This window comes from Alligator mississippiensis, chromosome 4, assembly GCF_030867095.1.
Source record: "Alligator mississippiensis isolate rAllMis1 chromosome 4, rAllMis1, whole genome shotgun sequence".
NCBI lineage: Eukaryota > Metazoa > Chordata > Crocodylia > Alligatoridae > Alligator > Alligator mississippiensis.
In genome coordinates, this window is record NC_081827.1 from 112,283,179 (window position 1) to 112,303,857 (window position 20,679).

General features: G+C 40.2%; 1 protein-coding gene across 1 annotated transcript in view; it reads left to right on the forward strand.

The window, feature by feature from the left end:
* Positions 1 to 20,679, forward strand: part of SLC13A4 (solute carrier family 13 member 4) — a 41,952-nt gene that overhangs the window by 8,278 nt on the left and 12,995 nt on the right. The window contains exons 2-10 of the mRNA XM_019489234.2: positions 431 to 559; positions 6,072 to 6,208; positions 6,524 to 6,705; positions 9,521 to 9,575; positions 11,157 to 11,196; positions 11,642 to 11,719; positions 13,554 to 13,744; positions 16,057 to 16,176; positions 19,682 to 19,783. Of these exons, the coding sequence (XP_019344779.1) occupies positions 431 to 559; positions 6,072 to 6,208; positions 6,524 to 6,705; positions 9,521 to 9,575; positions 11,157 to 11,196; positions 11,642 to 11,719; positions 13,554 to 13,744; positions 16,057 to 16,176; positions 19,682 to 19,783 (1,034 nt within the window). The remainder of the gene's footprint in view (positions 1 to 430; positions 560 to 6,071; positions 6,209 to 6,523; positions 6,706 to 9,520; positions 9,576 to 11,156; positions 11,197 to 11,641; positions 11,720 to 13,553; positions 13,745 to 16,056; positions 16,177 to 19,681; positions 19,784 to 20,679) is intronic.

A 20,679-nucleotide genomic window follows, 5' to 3' on the forward strand; every position in this document is an offset into this window, starting at 1 on the left:
TTACTTTCTCTTTGCAGCATCCCTTAGCACCAGTGATCATTTACTCTAAGATACTACCCATGCTAAAGTATGACTAACAAAGCCCCCAAATGAAATGGAGTATTCTTTTATAGTATTCACTATAATATTCATTCTATATGTTTTTCTTTTTATCATGGCTGCTTTCCTAATCTTTTGTCATAGCTATAGTCCTTAGGCTTCCTATTAACATCCCAATCTCTTACAAAACATCCTCCAAACTGTAAATATCCTGCCTCCAAGATTGTAGCCTAGATATCAGTCCTATATAACTTGACCTTCGGAAAGTCCCCCTTACATGGTCCCTGTCAAGTGCACTTTTAATCTAGGCTCCTCTAGCTGGAACAACCCAATAGTTGATGCAGCAGAGCATGTTGTTGTGCTAGCTAACCCCCATAATTTCTCCCCACAGGAAGCCTCGTGTGCTTATGTGCTCATAGTGACAGCTGTGTACTGGGTCTCAGAAGCAGTACCCCTCGGCGCCGCTGCACTAGTGCCTGCTTTTCTCTATCCACTGTTTGGAGTGATGAAGTCCAGCGAGGTCAGACCAAAGCATACTTTTTATCATTTCTTCTTCCACTATGTTAACTATTTGCAACAAATAAATCTTAGCAGAGTAACAGGGCTAAGGGTTTGTGTGGGGAGCAAAAAGGCTCAGATCTCTCCTATGCAATGCTTAGGCCAATTTTCAAAACTATGGCAGGAACAGTCAGAGGAATGTCTATACTAGATCAAAGCAGTGGTCCACAGGGTCCAGTGACCTGTCACCAACAATTCCCAATAACATCTGCTTCAAAGGAATCCTGCAGTAAGCACTCCTGAGTTAGTCTTTCACTGGTTAGTTAGAGGTTGCCTTATGTCCTGAAGCATGAGGCTATGAATCCCTTCAAAAATTGATTTTAGGATTGATATTTAGTACTATGATGCTAGCTAGCCTTGCTATCCCTATAAATGTTTAATCCTTTTTATTAACCTTGGCCTCAGTAATGTCAGCAATGCATTCTACAGGCTAAATGAATGTTACAGGAAACAAAATGTTTTCTTTTGAATTTGGTGACTTTAATTTTCATTGAATGTCGTCTTGCTTTTTATATTATGAGACTGGGAGCTTTTATTCACCCCATTTACCTTCATTATAGGGTTTTTCTTTTGCTCGTGTTCTCAGCCTGAAGTCATATTCAGCTTATTAAAGCTAGAAGTGCAGACAGAAATACAGATCACAATTTACAATGATGACATTAGAAAAGTGTTGATTAATTAAGTGTAGTACAAGACCTGAATATAAACCGATAAAGTGAAATGTACAGTGTGAGAGAACAGCTCTGTAAACTGCCTCATTCATCTCACTGGAACAAGAGCCTTGCTATATAAAGTACATTTCCTTATCAACACTGTTCCATATTTCAATGACAGTTCTTTTAACACTCAGGTTTTCTTCTTGTTCCACAAAAGCAGCCTGCCTGCTTCCTATACCTCCTCAAATGGCAAAAGCCCAATTTTCCCTTTTGCAACCTTCAAACTCTTTGCTTCCCTGAAATTGTGTAAAGTAAAATAAAATAAAATGGTTCTGTATTTACAGTACAAGATTCAACACACTGAAACTATAACATGTAGGGGCAGCTGAATACAAATTATGTTTAATTTCAACGTAAGTAATGGTGGGGATACTATAAAGATTACTTTATTCATTTTCAGAAATAAATTAAAAAGTTAAAATTAAAATAACAGCATCTGATAATAATGCAGACTTCTACTCTGCTTCATGGAAGCATCATAGAAACCATGGACTCCCACTACGCAGGTTAACCCAAAGAAAACTCACAAGGTCATATGTGTATGAGTCAGAGTGTGTCTGAGTTTTGTGTGTATGTTTATAAGAACAAAAAAAAAAAATGCTTATAGGAACATTAGTATTCACTAGTTTCCCTGAAAGACTATGAAAGGGATAAAGGGGAACAATTAAATTTTTGTGCTGCTGGCTAGATGGATTCCTTTCATTCAGTTTAAGAACTTCTTTATTAAAAAAATTTGAACAGGGTACTGGGAAAATAAAGAAAGTTAATGAGTCAGAAACTAGTGGAAGAAAGCCAAAAAAGTGATATTTAAAAGTTTTGGCTAACAGTCAAAACAGCCGAGTCCTTTTTTCTCACCGTGGGGTTTTGCTAAATAAATATAAATAAATAAATAAATAAATACTTAGCGCTTAATATAGTACTATTTTTATGAGATCCTAGCAAGGGAATTAGTATTATTCTCACACTTTTATAAAGAAGGTACATAAGGTACTAAGAACAATGAAAAAAAATTCTGGCCTCACTGAAATCCTCATATTGATTTTGATGAGGCCAGGATTTCATTCTGTATTTTCCAATACAAGAGCCTATCCTTAATTCTTAGTTATGTATTGATTTTGGGCTCTGAATTCCTGGAGAATGCCAAAACTTGGAAAGAATGAAGGCTTTTTTTCACATATAATAACTGAAACATGATAGCTAATGCATTTTAAAAGTCTAGTGTAGCCAGGGAAGTTGTCACATGTGGGTGGGTCAAAGTAAAGCCCTTTCTCCTCAGTCTTTCATTTCAAACATCCTACTATAGCCGTCACCATTTTGAAAACACACCTATGCCTTACAGTGGAGGAGCCCTTTGATTTGGTTTAACAATGTGAGCTGCAGTTGCCCAGCATATCTGAAAACTAACTTCTTAATATCAATTTAGGTGCATAACTTCAGGTAGTTGAGTTTGATAATTTAGACCACAGGGACTTACCCAGAACCCATATTGAAAATCTGTGGCTGAACCCGAAACAGAGCCAGGCTTTTCATTTTTTGTGTCTTGGTTTTTTTTTTTTTCATATTATATTTTAAATGTGGAGGGGAGAAATAGATTCAGAGATTCATAGATTATAAGGGGCTGGAAGGGACCTTGCAAAATAAACAGATTCATCCCCCCCTGCACTATGCAGGAAAGACAGCTGGGGTCAGGTGACCCCAGCGAGGTGACCATCCAGCCTCCTCTTGAAGATTTCCAGGGTAGGTGATTGCACCACCTCTGGAGGGAGCTTATTCCACAGTCTGGACACTAATTGTGAAGAAGCTTTTCCTAATGTTGAGCCTGAAATGATCTTCTAGGAGTTTGTGACCATTACTCCTGGTTTTACCCAAAGGTGCCCTGGAGAACAGTTGTTCACCAAGCCCTTGATGTAGCGATAAGCTGTGACCAAGTCCGTCTCAGCCTTCCCTTTTTTAGGCTGAAGATGCTCAAGTCCCTTAGCCTTCCCTTGTATGACTTGTCTTGCAAGTCTCTGATCGTACAGGTGGCCCTTCTCTGGACTCTCTCAAGCTTTTCCACATCCTTGTTGAAGTGTGGCACCCAGAACTGGATGCAGTACTCCAGCTGCGGTCTCACCAATGTTGAGTAAAGCGGAAAAATCACTTCCTTGGTTTTGCTTGAGGTGCATTGATTGATACATGCCGGAGTATTGCTTGCCCTGCTAGCTACAGCATTGCACTGATGGCTCATGTACATACTATGGTCTATTATTAACCCTACGTCCCTTTCAGTCATGGTGCTAGTCCGTTTGGCACCATCAAGCCTGTAAGTATGTTGGGGATTGTTCATCCCCAGATGGAGCACTTTACACTTTTCAATGTTGAACTTCATCTGGTTCTGATCTGCCCAACTTGCCAGCCTGTCTAGGTCTGCTTAAATCTACAGCCTATCTTCAAGTGTAACCAGGCTCCCCCATAACTTCATATCATCTGTGAACTTGGCCAGTGAGCTTTTCATCCCACATCCAAATCAATGATAAAGATGTTGAAAAGCACTGGATCCAACACAAACCACCATGGGACACCAATGGCCACTTCTCACCAGGACAACACAGATCCGTTCAGTAGAACTCTTTGGGTTCTAATGAAGTCAATATGGCCCAATACATGAAAAGTTGGGCTCAGACTAAATTTCTGCTCTGTTCTAGACTTTCTGGGAGATGAGTAACTTAGGGTAAGATTCACAAAGGAACCTACACACATAAAATGGACACAAATTAAGCATCTCAGTCCAAGAGAGCAACCTGGGCCATCCCATTTGAGCAGCTGAGACAGGCAGGGAAATTCAATTCTGGCCAAAACTGACTGAGGTGTCTAAAATTCATCTCTAGTACATACCCAGAGGCTCCTCTCTCCTGCCTAAGGCTCTTTGGGATTCTGAAACTAAGCATCCCATATTTGAGCTACCCTAAAAACAACTGACAGCATGAGTTCAGAACTCCCACCCATTTTCCTTAAAAAGCACAGCAACAGCAGCTGCTAATGGTGCCACTGCCACACAGCACAATAGCCTAGTGATGATGATCCATCAGCCAAGATAATGAGACACTTCAGTTCAAATCCTCACACTGAGGGGATTCAAAGTCATATCTCTTATTCCTTCACCAAAGGTGTAGGGATAAGGCCAGGCTGAGGGCCCATTCCTCTTGTTAAATTTGGGCTACTATGCAAAAATGAATACAAAAGTTGTGGGACCAGACGGCACCAAGCAAGAGGGTGCTCTGTGAGCAGGGCACGCTCCTGGCTAGGAGACAGTTCTTGCTCCTGTAATTACTTACCATTTTTCAGTAGACAGTCATTATATATTAGTCATAAGCAACATTCTATGCCTCAGTTCCCCATTTGTAAAATGGGATTAATCATTCTTCCTTACCTCGTAGGGATGTACTGAGGGTAAATGCATTAGGATTTTGAGGTGTTCAAATACTTTACTTACAAGGACATAAAATGGAGGCATGGACAGCTCATTCCAAATCTGATATATTGGGCCAGATTGACTTCATAAGCTAGCACAAACCCCAGTGACCTGTACAAATGTTAATGTGGATGTTCTGTGTGTGTTTCCATGGGAATTCCTTGGAGGCAGTTTCTAAAGAAATGATTGGTAGCATCAGACAAGATATTGAAGGACACGGTGTTATGCAATACCACACTAAATTAATACCCCTAAGTTTTTCAGGATCATTTGCAACAGAAGATTAACCAAGCATTAGAGACAAGAAGAGTCTAGTAGGGAAACAGAACAGAAGTTAAACAAGGTGAATGTGTTATTCATTGTACTGGCCTACGAAATCCCCTAATAGCTTTTAGTAAAAATCATAAGCACTTACATACTACTTTTCATCTTCAAAGAGTTCTAAAATACTAATGACTTCTAACACCACTTTAGTATATGCAACCTATATATCATTTAGTCATTATTGTGTATTATTTTTAACCCTGTCTTATAGATAGAAAGGCAATGGACCAATCCTAGGTGTCCCTGAATGAACGTGCTGAGTAAAGTATCTTTTCTGGCAGAAACAAACCACCAAGCAAGACTAGTATGCCCTTGAGAATTTGGTAGTTGGATCACCTAGTCTACCTGGCAGATGATCAATCAGACTGAAGTGTTCTACTCCATGTGCTTGTTAGTGTCTGAAAATAGGTGTTAAGGGACCATGCACTGATCCGTTCAGAACTAAGATTTACTGGGCATGCCTACACATGTGCATGACTGCAGTTGTTACTACACAGTCATTTATTACTTCCTAAAGCAAGTACTAAATAACTGCGCAGTAACTGCTGGTACTGCACAGTTGCGGCACCATGCAGGCCATTTCCAACCCTGCTGTGCTGTAGCTTGTAGAGTAGTGACAGCCTCATGGTTCATGCTCACCAACACTATGTTGCTGTAGCACTGAGCTATGGTGCTGTAGGTTGTCACTACGGTGACATAGCATCTTGTGTAGACGCACCCATTGTGTATTCCTAGCACTCTATGAAACATTGTCTGCAGCTGGCCTCTGCAAAGACCACAACTCAGATATTACAGCTATGCACCCAACACCTTTCCTGGTATGACACAGGACACAGCTTGTCTAAGAGAACTGAGTTCATGTCACAGCAAGGGTTTCAATTTTACTACATAAGCCTTGATAATGATGACTGCACCTTCCCAGCATGCTTTCTGTGAGTAACTGTCACTCCGAGTTCACTTCTCTCTCACTTGCCTTCCTACAGGTAGCTGCAGAATATTTCAAGAACACAACTTTGCTCCTCCTGGGAGTGATTTGTGTGGCAGCTTCTGTAGAAAAGTGGAATCTACACAAGCGGATTGCCCTGCGCATGGTCATGATGGCTGGAGCAAAGCCAGGCATGTGAGTGAATCCTCTGCTTTTGACTGTTGACAGACTCACAGGTCAAGAGCAAATCATAAGTCAGTTTATCCATGTAAGCTTGTTCAAAAGCAAATTATGATATTACCCACAGTGTGTCTTCTCTTCCAACTGAGTACCCTAATTCAAGCCTTGAGAATCTTTTGTTGGGTTGCAAGACTAGGAGTTTTTCCATCCTGTTTCTATCTCTTCTGTCTTTTTCTTTGTTTCTTTACCTTCTAATATCTGTTTGTTCCACCCTAATGTGAAAAGCTGTAAAAGTGCACCCCCAGACAGCTTTTCCCGTCTGTGTTTTAGGTTACTACTTTGCTTTATGTGCTGCACCACCATCTTATCCATGTGGCTTTCCAATACATCTACCACAGCCATGGTGATGCCAATTGTAGAGGCAGTGCTACAAGAGCTGGTGAATGCTGAGGAGGAGTGTGAGGTCATCAGCACTTCAGGCAACACCATTTCTGAAGAGAAGGAGCCAAACGGTATATGAAGATAACAGTAATTCTCCTCTTTTTAAATGAGGCAGATCCATGGCTGATATAAATTGGTATAGTGCCATACACAGTTTTAGCTATCTGTTTTATATCAGCTGAGTATCTGGTTCATGCTTTTTATTTTCATTTATTTTATACAGCAACATTTATTTGACAGCTTCAGGGATAAGTGACTGGATAAATAGGGTCAGGAGGTTTAAGCTGAAGGGAAGATAGTTATGAGCTAAGGAAAAATTGGTGTTTGAGTAACAGGTATTCAGAGATCTTATAGTCTGTATGTGGTCAATAAGAGGGAGTATGAAATAAAGGATGAGAAAGCATTGGGAAGTCTCTTAAAAGAAAAAGAAAGGAAAAAAGAGATATTATGCCTCCTTTTGGAGCATACTGAATGTTATCTTCAACTCATATTGGGATATGAACTTACCCCAGGGTCTAGAAGCCAGGCCAAGGTCTTTTGTCATATTTCCCTGGATACTTCCTGTTAAGGATGAGTGCCACTTTGAACTTAAAGCAAGAAGTCAACCTCCTCTGCATGTGTGAAAAAATAGCCTTCACAAATGTACAGCACCAACTTTTTGAGTAAAGAATGATTTTTCTCGTTATTAAGATCTTTGTGGAAATTGGATACTTAATTTATTAAAGGTCTCACTTTTAATTCACTATGGTTAGGAACAGACATTGCATTTATTCCAGAACAGAAATGTCCCAGTGTTGGTGTGTAGATACATCACCTTTCCAATCAGGGTTTAGTGAGCAGCTGAATGCACTGCTCCTTTTCTGCCTTTGATTCAATGATGCAATCCCAGGACAACCACTGAGATACACTTTTCAATATCCCAGAACAAACTGTTAGCACTTCTTATCCCATGAACTTTGGTTCTGGGACAACAGACATGGACATCTGAAATGACTGCACTTTGTCCCAGGAAAAAATGGTTTCTTCTGGGACAAATGTGACTTCTGTTTATTGCCTATAATTTCTAAACCAATTAAGATATTTATTTGTAAATACTCAGAAGAATAACTCTGTTCTCAAAGAGTAACTCCTGTAACTTTAGGGAAAATGCATTGTGTAAAGGACAAAGAAGCTAAATGCTTGGTTTTGGTGCAAAGCTTAACAATGGAGCCCACTATCTCTGTCACTACAACCAAATGGGGTTGCAACATCAGCAGATGGGGTGGCAATAAACATGCCCCCTTAGATTTCTGCACCCACAGCAGGGTGTAGGGCTGCAGCTGGGTCAGACCAGCCCCAGGCAGCAGCCACCTTAGTGACCTATTTGGTGGGAATCATTGTGGGAGGAAGTGCTGCACCACCATGGCCACCAAGGTGAGGCATGGCAGCAGCAGCAGTGTGCAATTGTGACCATGCTGCTGCTGGGTGAGCTGTGGCAGCACAGTGTCCCTCCTTCTCATGCCGGATCCTGCCCACTGGGCTGTGGAGCCCCCGGGTGGAAGGCAGCAGGATGGGGAGCCCCAAGCTTGCAGCAGGCAGCCTGCATCCTTCCCCCCATCATGGGCTCCACTCCAGCAGCGTTTTTCACAGGGGAGGGGACGGGGTGGCGGGGAGGAAGCCAGGCTCTGCATTCTGTTCCAGCTGCAGCAGCTGCCACCTCCCATGGGTGGCAGCTGTGGCTTGGGTGCTGCTGGGGGAGAGTGGGGCAGGAGGCTGTGGACCCTGACCCCGGGGGGCTGTGGGTGGGGAGTGAGGGGCACCCAGGGTTGTGGGGGACTGTGAGTTAGGAATGCAAGGCCATGCTGAGAAAATGGGGTCATGCTGAGGAAATGGGGTCAGAATTGGGGTCAAGCTGAAGAAAAGTTTGGGAAGCAGTGCTCTACAATATATTTCTTAAAATGCTTTTGGACAATGTGCATCAGAGGGAAATAGCTTATCTTCTGATATCTGGGAGTTCTTCTTTATAGGAGATGAGGGGCACAGGGGTTTCAGTCACTACCCAACAGGGTTAAGGTTGTTTGGGTGTCTGAACTGTGTGCCTTCCAATTGTTACATGGTTGTATTTCCATTAATTTATTCCTGACTGAATTTCCTGGTTTGTAATATCTGATTCTGGAATATTTGGCAAAATGCTTCACAATTTTGCTTAAGGCAGCCTTTTTTGTTCAGGAATTAATAAAGGAAAGTCCTCATTCATCATCAAAATGCTTCCAGTACACCTATGCACAGCCCAGAGGAATGCACATATGCAAAGCCCAGAGGCAGGGAAGCAAAAGTGTAGGTAGGCTGCTCAGGGACCAAAACAACCCCTGCATCATATTGCAGAAGCTCATCTAAGTTTTAGCAGTGCTTCCCCAGCAGCTTATAAGCAGCTCCTTGACCTGTATTGAGAGTTCTGGTAGTTTGCCCCCATCATAGCCCTTTATGCTAAAGTTTGGGATAGGGCATCTGCAAGACAACTGATGGCTGTCCTGTTCAGTGTCTGTGCCAAGGGATTTCTCCAGCAGTTAGCTAAGGAGCTTTATGCTGCATGCATCTTTTTAGAGTTGGCTTGGGAGGGAAAATCCCTCCTTTTGTTTAAATTTGAAGAGCTCCCAGATGAGTACTAACCAGATCCAACTTAACTTAGATTCTGATACCTAAGCCTGATGCTGTTAAGGCTTCAATGCCACCAGGTGAATTAGTCTGTAATGATCAGCAGATGAATCAGATCACTGAGCATTGGGAACTGTTCACTGAAGGTTGTCTCTGCTTTCTTTTTACCATAGTTTCTCCACATTCATGGTCACAGCTCTGGACTAAGACTTTTGGGCTCTTCATCTCCTTCTCTCTCTTTTGTTATTGCAGGTCTCAGCGAAAATCACGGTCAAACTTCACTGGAGCTCATTTTCATCAATGAGGAGTAAGAATGAATCCTGTTCATCACGACTGGAGATTTGAACCCTACACAGGTTGCAATGAGATGAACACAGGAATGGAGCCAGGAAGGGCAAATAGAAGCTTATATATGGACATTTTAAAAGAGTTTGAGGGGACAATTATTTAAAAAGTTGGGTTAATAGAATGGTTTTCTTTATTTAACACCATAGCTATGTTGAAGGGGAAGTTAAGTTTATCTCAGGGTATAAATTCTTTAGCAGTTTTGTTTGTGAATCCATCATGAAGAGATGTGAACAGATTCAATCTTTTGTTCCACTATAGGTACAGGTGATGAAGGGGTTTTAAAAACTGCATGAAGTGTTTGGAGGGAGTGGGTGGAAGGGTAAAGGGGCCTCAGGTTTTGTTGTGATAGGATTCAGAATAGAATGGCGGATGATAAGAAATGCTTAAGCTGTCAAGTGCTTGATCTTTAAATAAAGGTCATTGAAAGATGAGGAAAGGAAATGGAGAAAAAAATATAACCTTAAGTGAAAAGGTTGAAATTTGCAAATTTCTAAACAAACTCTTCACTTGGCTAAAAGCAGGAAGAACCTTTCCTGTAATTTTTTCCTCATCTATTTTTCACATCTTAAAAATGAGACAATGTTTGAAAAAGTTCCACCAGCTCTGCCTGCATGTTCTCAGTCAGTACATAGAATGTGGCACAAAGCTAAGATGTGGGATAAAGTGCTAAATATCATCTGTCATGTTGAAAGATAGTAAGTCTCAATACAATATACCTTTGCTTAAAAGTATAAGTAATAGTATAAGTTTTATACTTACTATTGCTTAAAAGTAATGCTAATCATACCAGTAATGCTCTCAGCTACACACTCATCTCTTAAACGTATCCTAATACTAGACTGGTGCATATTGAAAGCTATGCATCAGCATTTTCATTAGCATGGAACTGAATTCCCCTGTACTCTGTCCTGTTTATTACTTCCCACTTTTTTCCCCCATTTATCTGTGCTGTACAGATTAAGCTCTAAGATGATGGTTTCTCACTTATACTCCTTTTCTGCCCTCTTGAAAATTATATATTTGGATCTTTCATAATAAAAGTCCTCACTACAAAAGTCGGGGGGGGGGGGGCGGCGAGCGGGAGAGGGACTTGAAATATGGAGGAAAGGTAAAACTGAAATAAAATCTTATTCCATTGTTCCATTGAAACTTTAGTTCAGTTCAGTGGTAGAAGTGACCTAAGAGTCTAAGTCCCTGGAACAAAAATCACAGTTATTCCATGGGCCACAATAGAACAGGTTATTAGATTTCTAATAAGGTTGAATAATAATAATAATAATAATAATATTAAAGTCTTGGAAGTAAACACTAGAAGTATTCCACCAGTGGAGGAACCCTACCAACACAATACAAGAGACAGATTCTTGATGTGAAGTGACTTTTTCAGGTATCTACATGAGTTGTATTCTAAGATGAACAAAATGAGAATTCTTCTCAACTGCAGCAGACTCTAGTGCTCCATAACCTACCCTTGGCATATGCCTTTTTTGATAGTAGGGGAATAAACCTTTTAAAAATATTTTCCTTTCTTTGTTTTTAGTGCTACGACCACAGACTTCAGCTCCCTGATGCATACCAAGGTATTGTCATAGGTAGTACCTTTGCCTCCTGACCAAGAGACTCCTAGCAAGTTTTAAATGTGACTCTTGGTTGTTCAAAATTTGGTAACCCCTGAAGTAACACAAGTACAATGAATTAAAGAACTCTACTTGCTGAATGCTCTACACCTTATAAAAACAAAGGTCAAGTGTTTCTTGCAAGGTTTTGGTTGGATTCTCCTACCACAGAGCTGCCAAGATTATAGGGAGAGATGAGATACCCTGGCCATGATTTAATCTTTAAGGATTTTGTTAAAGAAAAGATTTATTTTTATTTAATCTGCTGAATTACAGAACAAGGGCTTCCATAAGAACTGTTGTGGTTTTACTGGAAACCCTCAAAGAACCTGTAAATTTACTTCTGAGGGCCTTCTGGGATTATGTAAAGAGAACATCTTCTAACCAAAAGGCCTCTCCTCTCCCATAGAATATGAATGGTGTACACATGATAGCCAACCCAATTGGAACTGCGAATTCCAAAACCAATGGGCAGCATTTACCTCAGGTAAGAGGTGCTAATCTTTTGGGGGAGGCAAACACAGTCCATTCACAGCAAGTTCATATACAGTCCCTATAAGCAAATTGCCATGGAAGTTTTGCTCCTCTTGTCTTGGAGCTTTTGATAGTCAGGCCTATGCTTGTTCTCAAGATGATTTTTACTTCTAGTTGCCTCTTTCACAGACCTGTTATACCCTTTGGATTTTTTTTGGTGTGTCCTCCAGAAGAAGAAATGAGTCCCCGTCAGAGTGCTAGATACCTGGAGTAATACAATAGCATTTTTGGAAATCTGGGTATAAAAGTGATGCATAAATCCAAACATTTGGTTTACTAGTCTATAATCTCTACTGATTATCTGTTTATGTTATTAAATCACCATATCAGTGCAGGCCAAATAACAGTCCCTCAGTGGTCATTTTGTAAACACTGAAGGTATTACAGATTTGACCTAATACAGGTTTGGACTAGGGTTTCCATGAGAACAAGAAGCTCAGAACAGCACCAGAGTTATGTAAAAAAAATAAACCCACTACAAAGCAACAGAACTGTACATGCTGTACCAAATGAATTCAGAACCCCTGCTGTCTTTTTCCTGACCCTGATCTCTTCTTTCTGTTACTTCCAGGGTTGCAAACACAAGATATTTTTTAAATATCTTTTTACTGCAATTTTTTTACTGACAGAGAAACTTTTTTACTGGCATGTATTTTACTGTCAGTAAAAAAAAAGTCTTGTGTTGGTAGCCCTGTGTGACTATTGTAGTGGTTTTATATCCTGCTGTCCCCACCACAGGAGTCCCCCGCTCACCACATACCCTGACATGCCCCACTGCACCCTGTACCATGCTGTCTCCCACATCCCACTCCCCAGCCTTACCAATGCCTCACTCTCCCTGTCCCAGAGTGGTCCTCCACCCACTGGCTCTTCCCCTCCCAACTGGTAGCTTTGTCCCAGCTGCATCACCCCACTCCTTGTACCTTCAAGGAAGCAGATGTTAGAGACAGGGAACAGCCAAAGGGACCCAGTGGCAGCACATGGCTATGGAAGGGTCTAACAGGCTCTAGTGAGCCACAGCCCCCTGACAAGAGTCCTGTGCAGGGTTTTGCACTCCTGTCTTTGAATGCTGCTTGTAGATTTTTCCTGCAGTGGAGCTTAAAGCTCCAGTGGCTTCATGTTTTTATGGAAGGAAAAATGTTTTTACAGATTTTTACAGATAGGAATTTTTAGGCTATTTTTATGAAGTGTTTGTACATTTCCAGGCAGTTGGCAACTCTGCTCACTTCCCTTAAATTCCATGGACTGTCTACTGACAGCCACCACTATGGAACGCTCTTTGCATCCTTCTACCACCTGCAGTTGCCTACCCATCTTCTCTGGGACACATCTTATGTATGCAGTGTCACACCTAATTTCCCTTGCAGTTTACCCAAGCTACTTTCATGAACCAAAGTGAGGGTGAAAGGTCTGCCAAACATTGCCTGCTTCCTTCTCATGTGCCTTAAAGTTTACTGATTCCAAAAACTAAAATAGAAAAATCCACTCGTCTCAGCTCAGAGTTGGTTGGTATTCAGCTGAAAGTCCATGTAGCAGTGGAGCAGGGCCAGATGCTGATCAAAAATCTGATTACTGCTGTCCCTGCATTTTAGTCCCAGGCCAAGCATTTTTGGGTCATTGGACAGGTTTTCAGTTCTGATTCCAGTTAATTCTCATAAAGAATAAGCTACCTACAACCAGATTGTTTCTTTGTTTCTAGACATTTTCACAATCAGAGTTTCCATGTGGCCTATGCCAAGCTGCAGATATTGTTTAAAACTTTCCCTAGTGTGTATTTCTTTTTACAGACTCAGATACTTGTTCTGCCTCCGAACTCCAGAGACCTGGATTTGAGTACCAAATACCGATACCAATCTAGACATGATCATATGGTCTGTAAGTGCCTCTCACTGAGCATCTCATACGCTGCAACCATTGGGGGACTGACCACCATTATAGGCACATCCACTAGCCTCATATTCTTAGAGCACTTTAACAGGTAAGTGACATCACGCAGCTCCTGGCAGTCATGTTAGAGACTGGTGCTGGGATAATTACCGTCATGGTGATGGTCTTACTATAAGAGTTACTGTCTTATGGAAATAAGAACATATTCAAGAAGATATATTTAGAGATAATTTTGCTTCTGCTTACTTTCTATATACTTTCTTTCCTACTTCTTTATTGCTAAGTGTATATGATTAGAAAGAGGATCATTAGTTCATAGATTCATAGATTCATAGATGCTAGGGTCAGAAGGGACCTCAATAGATCTTCGAGTCTGACCCCCTGCATAGGCAGGAAAGAGTGCTGGGTTCAGATGACCCCAGCTAGATGCTTATCTAACCTCCTCTTGAAGACCCCCAAGGTAGGGGAGAGCACCACCTCCCTTGGGAGCCCATTCCAGACTTTGGCCACTCTAACTGTGAAGAAGTTCTTCCTAATGTCTAGTCTAAATCTGCTCTCTGCTAGCTTGTGGCCATTATTTCTTGTAACCCCCAGGGGCGCCTTGGTGAGTAAAGCCTCACCAATTCCCTTCTGTGCCCCTGTGATGAACTTATAGGCAGCCACAAGGTCACCTCTCACCTTTCTCTTGCGGAGGCTGAAGAGGTCCAGATGCCCCAGTCTCTCCTCATGGGGCTTGGCCTGCAAGCCCTTAACCATATGAGTGGCCCTTCTCTGGACCCTCTCCAGGTTATCCACATCCCTCTTGAAGTGTGGCACCCAAAACTGCATGCAGCATTCCAACTGTGGTCTGACCAGCACCCGATAGAGGGGAAGTATTACCTCCTTGGATCTGTTTGTCATGCATCTGCTGATGCACGATAAAGTGCCATTAGCTTTTCTGATGACTTCATCACACTGCTGACTCATGTTCATCTTGGAGTCCACTAGGACTCCGAGATCCCTTTCCGCTTCCGTTCCACCAAGCAGGTCATATTTGTTACATGCCCATCTGTTCCTGGTATTTATTCCCCATGTAAAGTAATAATCCTCAGCATGTGGCATCATTATGATTGCAGGAGCTAATTATGATATCATAGACAGATAATTATGGTAACAGCAGAGGCAGACAAAATCAGGCAAAATAAAAAGAATCTGATTATGTGGAATTATATTTAAAAAATAAAATGAAAAATAAATTGAACTTCATGAGAAAGAAACAGAATTTTTTCCAACCTTTTCCTAGTGGTCTTCAGGGGCCAGATTTGCAAGAGATCAGCCTCCAGAAACAGCCTGATTTCAAATTATATCAGTTCCCAGTGTACTGGCACTTAAATTGGAACTGACTTCATTGAATGTATGGTGTTTACACATGTGTTTACACGACATTACACCTCCTCTCAACCAAACCAAGCACATCTACAGATTTTTTTTTGTCAGCTTCTTTTTAATAGAAAGAATGCAGTGCTTCTTGGGGACTGGTAATTTAAGAAAATGTCACACGTTTCCCAGAAAGCTAGTTCTGATGGTGAGCTTTTATGAAGAAGTTTAGGTTTTGGAATTCTCTGCAGAAATTGCTTTAGTGTGTCTTGCTATGACACTTCCATTATTTTTAGCTTATTTTAAAGTGCAGCCTAAACTGTATGAATTATTATATACTGTGTGATCCAGTATAATCAGAGATCCTGAGTAAAATCCCTCTTAGCCCTAGTTAAGTTGAAGAAAGTTTAGCTGACAAATTCAGCACAATCAGAATTTTGGATCTTCTGCTTGCCTTAAATTTTCTGTTCTTCTGCTACCATTTTTTTTTTAAATTATGTACTGTATTGAAGCACACCAGGAATAACTAGATGGAAAACTATGCAAAAGAACTAGTATTTTAGTACATGGAACAAAGGAATATATGATGCAGGCAGATTTCTGCAGAGACATCACATTGTATGGATTTGGGAGGTTTTTGACTAAGGCAATCATAGATCATTATTATCCTCTTTGACAACCAATCTTCAACAAAAAGAAAATCTTATTTTCACAGAAAAATGAAATCAGTCCATATGGTGTTACATACACATTTTATTTGACCAAATTAATCCCTGCTATACTAGCAATACCAGTAAGTACTCTAAACATTTTCTAAGATATTCTGATGACCAGGACATGTGATATTCCGAGAAAAGGATGGACATGATTAACTTGGCATTTATTTGACTGTGGTTTTGCTATGCATGTGTAATACAGCTATCATGCTGATCCAAATTTTATATTATGACACATGATCATTTAGTTGTGTATAGATATAAATTATGGGAGCCTGTCCATCCATCCCTCTTGTCTTTTTAATTACTTACAAAGCTTTCTCCTTCCCAGCCATTATCCAAATGCTGAAGTGGTGAATTTTGGAACCTGGTTTTTGTTCAGCTTTCCCATCTCGCTCATAATGTTGGTTCTGACTTGGTTTTGGATGCACTGGCTGTTCCTGGGTTGCAAGTGAGTGCAAAGTGCTAATGAATGATGCATGGGACTGTAACAATATGGAGTGCTTCAGCTTCTTAGGAACTAGCATCTTAGGTTCACAAAGGTGCTTTCAATCACAGAGGACAAATCCCAACTTACATATTTCTTTTCCTTGCCAAGGAAGTGCTGCTCAGTGCTTGAGGGAAGTCTCCTTTCCTAACAGCATTGGATGTGTAGCCATGGACTTTATTGCTGCTTGAGTCAAGTGGCTGCTTGAGTCCAGACACCCAGGCAAGTTAATCTGAATGTAAAGTGGTTTAGTTAGTGGGCATTAAACCCCTGGGTAAATACTCCTACTCAGAATTAAAATGGCCTTAATAAGATTTAGCTAGCTTTGAAAAATAAACTGGATTGACATTGTTAATGTATTCTATATGACAGTGAATGAGATGAAAATTACTTCTGTTGCCATTGACCTTGACTCAATTTGAAGAGGCAATTTAAAGGTGAATAACTGTGCCCTTTTTTCAGTCAATCCCATGACCCTTCCAGCTCCAAATTAAAAGGCAGTAATAAATTTGAAATATTTATTTAAATCCTGAGAGAAAACAAGCCCTGACATGACCCACATTTCTTTTCTTTTTCAATAAACATCATTGAAATTCCACATTGCATCCAAGAACTCACCCTGATTAATGTTGTTCTAAAGAATACCAGAGAACTGAAGCATTATTGACCTCTTGTTAAGTGTGGTTTGTTTCCAAGCCTCTTTAATCTCTGACTTCTGTTCAATGAAGTTCATTAAATAATACACGAGATTAGGAATTTGGCTACCATACTTTGCCTTCACACCTTACTTAGCAATTGGTATTGATAACATATTGACACAATGGCCTAATGCTGGAGGATAAGTTCCTGGTAATATATATGCCACACACGTTTTTTTTTTTCATAGGAAGGCTACTATTATCCTTCTGCTGCTAATGGACTGGCTAGAATAGCATCCCAGATTTTCTTTCTAGGCTAGAAATTCAAGTCCTTACAGACTGTAAAATGTAAGCTCTTCAAAGGTCAAAGCAAGAAGGGAATAGCCTATTAAGATTTTCTGTACCCAAAGCAGGAGGACAATAGATAGTGTGGCCTCTTTTGAAGAGACTAAAGGGGTTGTTAATAGAGATATGACCTTTATTCAGCTGTGCTGCACAGTGCTGCACAGAGTATGTTTAGCTCCAAATATTGGAGGGTCATATATAAAAGTATTTAGCTAACTAAATACTAGATGCTTAGTGAGATTTATAAAACCACCTATGCTCTTTGCATATCTATCTAACTCCTAGAGAAGTGAATGAGAGTTGGGCACCTAACACAAAACTTTTTACAAATTACACAATGTGCCTCTCTGCAAATTAAGGTACATAAATCCCTTTGTAAATCTGACTCTAAATTGATACAAAAAGAGAGACTTCCAGACACTGTTCAGCTGGTTATGTAGTATAGAAATGTAGCATATAACCATTGAGACAGAGGAATAGCAGGATCTTTACAAGAGGCTATTCCAGCTTTAACATATTTTCCCACTGGTACCCATTACTGCATCTCCCTTTAGAATGGTTTAGCTACAGAAGCTTCTGGATTTTTATATCACCTCCCTGTATGGTAAAGAGGTGCAGCTGAAACAGAAAATCAGAATTTTGCTCTTTGAAATACAGTCAAGTGGCACTACTAGAAGCAACACACAGAAAAGATTAAAGCAAGCTTACAAGCTTCTCCATTTGAATTAAGGATGTCCAGACTTTGTGACACCACAAAAGCAATTTGCTGTAAGCCTGTGGGCTGCACCTCATCTGCATATAAATTTTATAGGAAGTTTAAATGCATTCAGCCATAAAATGTGCTTGCACTTGTATATCCTTGATAGAAGTACAGAAATTGTTCACAGACAAAAAATAAATAAATAAAATGATCTGATCAGCTTTGTCTTTACCTTTCAGGTACAGAGAGTGGAGAAACTTTGTATTGGTTATCCTTGTTTCTAACAGTGCTAGAAATATCAGGGGGATTTGCATCAGTGACATAGCCAATAGACTGTAAAGTTATCGAAATTTCCAAGATGCTTTTACTAGATTACTTACAACAAAAGGGAGATTGCACCCTTTTGTAGATTCGTGCTGTTTTCATCAGGTCAAGTGTGCTAATCCAAAAAGGTGCATAGTTCCACTAAATGCATATATATATATATATATATATATATATATATATTGTGTGTTACGACCTGCCCTCAATGAGGTGCAAACTTGCTGTAAACTCTCCCAATCAGGTAGCTGAAGATAGCTAAAGACTGTCTGGCATAAAGAAAACCAGGATGTATCAGGGCTTCTACAGGGAGTGTGATGGGGCATGCCTGAGAAGAAAGAGAATAGCCAGAACAGTACTGCATTTCAGTAGTTTCAGTATGTTCAGCAGTTTCAGGGGCAGATCCAGGAGCGGGGGGTGCAGTTGTATGCCCCCACCCCTATTATGTTTCCTGTTTCACCTAAACTTGAAAGCCAATGGCCTGGAAGGGGCAGCAGCATTTCTATTCAGACAGCCCTGAGGAGTTGATTGATTTCATGGCTCATTTTCATCTCCCTGATCCCTGAATCTCTCTTGGCTCTACAGGTGTTAACAACCCTTTATCCTTTTAAGTGGCCTTGATGTTCCTGTAGTCAAACTATCCTTTTCTTTTCAGTTTTGCTATTTGTTGCCATTTCTGGTAATGTCTCTCTTCTGTTTCACAACCCTGCAGATTTTTTGGCTTCAGCTCAAAAACCTTATGTCAGGTGTGGTAATATTAACTCTGGTAGATAAATGACTGACAGTGAAACATTGGAGGCGTTTTCAAAATACTCAAGAAGGCTAAATTTTGTTTTATGATTCTGAATAAGAGAGATACAATTAATTAAATGATACAGGATTAATGAAACAACATCTTTTGACTATTTTGACTATTTTTTGCCTAGTTTGTTCTGTTTTTTGAAACTTAATATATAATTTAACAACTTAGTGGACATTCCTAAAGTTGTATTTGTTTTTGCTTTAATCTTAAACTGAATAATATAGTGCTAGTCCCCTACCGTATTGATAAAGCTTCTAGTTTCTCTTTAACTGGAGGAAAATGTGTATTGTTTTATATGTGATGATGTGCCATACCATCTGCACCCTGCCTTTCAAAATCCCAGATCTGCCCATGAATGGCTCCCTTTGTGGGCCATTACCAATTTGCATTAAAGTGCTTATCAGCTGGAAAGAGTTAGAACAGCCTTCAGACTGCTTCTCCCTTGGAGTGGCTCCCAGTAACCCTGGGATTAGGAGAGTGCAAAGGTGATATACAACAACCACCTCCCATTTCATTCCCAGGTCCTGCAGAAAGCAAAGCTCAGACAACTGTGAGATTTGGGTCCTCTGTATTTTCATCTTGTTGCCTGATTTGTGTACTAAATTGATTTTGTTCTGATATCTGACTCCCTTCTCTCATTTTCCTTTGCCAAATTATCCTCAGTTTTAAAGAGACTTGTTCTGTGAGCAAGAAGAAGAAGACCAAACGGGAAGAATTGTCAGAGAAAAGAATTCGAGAAGAATATGAGAAATTGGGAAACATTAGGTAAAAGGATCTCTATTCTTGAGGAATTTTCCCGTCCCTGTTGGAACAAATCACTTCTTTTGTCCTCCATGCTGCCTTTGTGTCATATGATGGATATGTTTTCTCAGTACTCCCTTCTTGATTATTCAGCTCCTTTATTTTGGAACTTATTTTTCTTTCTTTGCAAGATAGGTGTGTGGTCTCATACAAAAATGACACCCACCCAGAAACTTTAATAGAAACACCTATGAATTTTTGTTTCTTAGGGAGGGAGAAGGGAGGAGGACACTGGCTTCAAATTCAAGTTTGTTAATCTGGATTTGCCCCTCCAGTTTTGGCTCTAGGTTGAAGGCAAAACAGAAAAGAACTGCTTTCCACTTCTGCATTGGATGTGGCAGAAATCCCATATGAAGAGCTTATTTTGTAATTTCTTCACCTTTCAGCCTGGGCGTGAAGATCATCTCATGAGAGCAACTCTTCCAGAATGATTTCTGGACATTTAGCTCAAATTTCATTAGATGCCTTGCAAAGCTTTAGAACAATCAAATCTGAATCCAACCCATTGCCACAATTCAGCTGCTGAACCTAAATCTTTATTTAATTTAAATCTAATCTATTTCCCTTCAGGCCAGCTCTAGTTTGGTATTTATTTTGTGTTTAAATATGTATGCTTATTTATATGAGCATCTGTGTTATGCTTTTCGTAGGCTTTTGAACAGTGCTATAGAGGGCCAGCAACAGCACAAGAATAATGCAAGCTCTTTCCTGTCACAGTATTTCAGTTTCTGAATAATGTAAATATATAAGAAGAAAAATATTGTAGTGATTTGGCTTCATAAATATCTCCCTGAGACATTAAAATACATATAAAAATTTAAGTGCAAATGCAGATAATGAAATACTCTGCTTTTATTTTT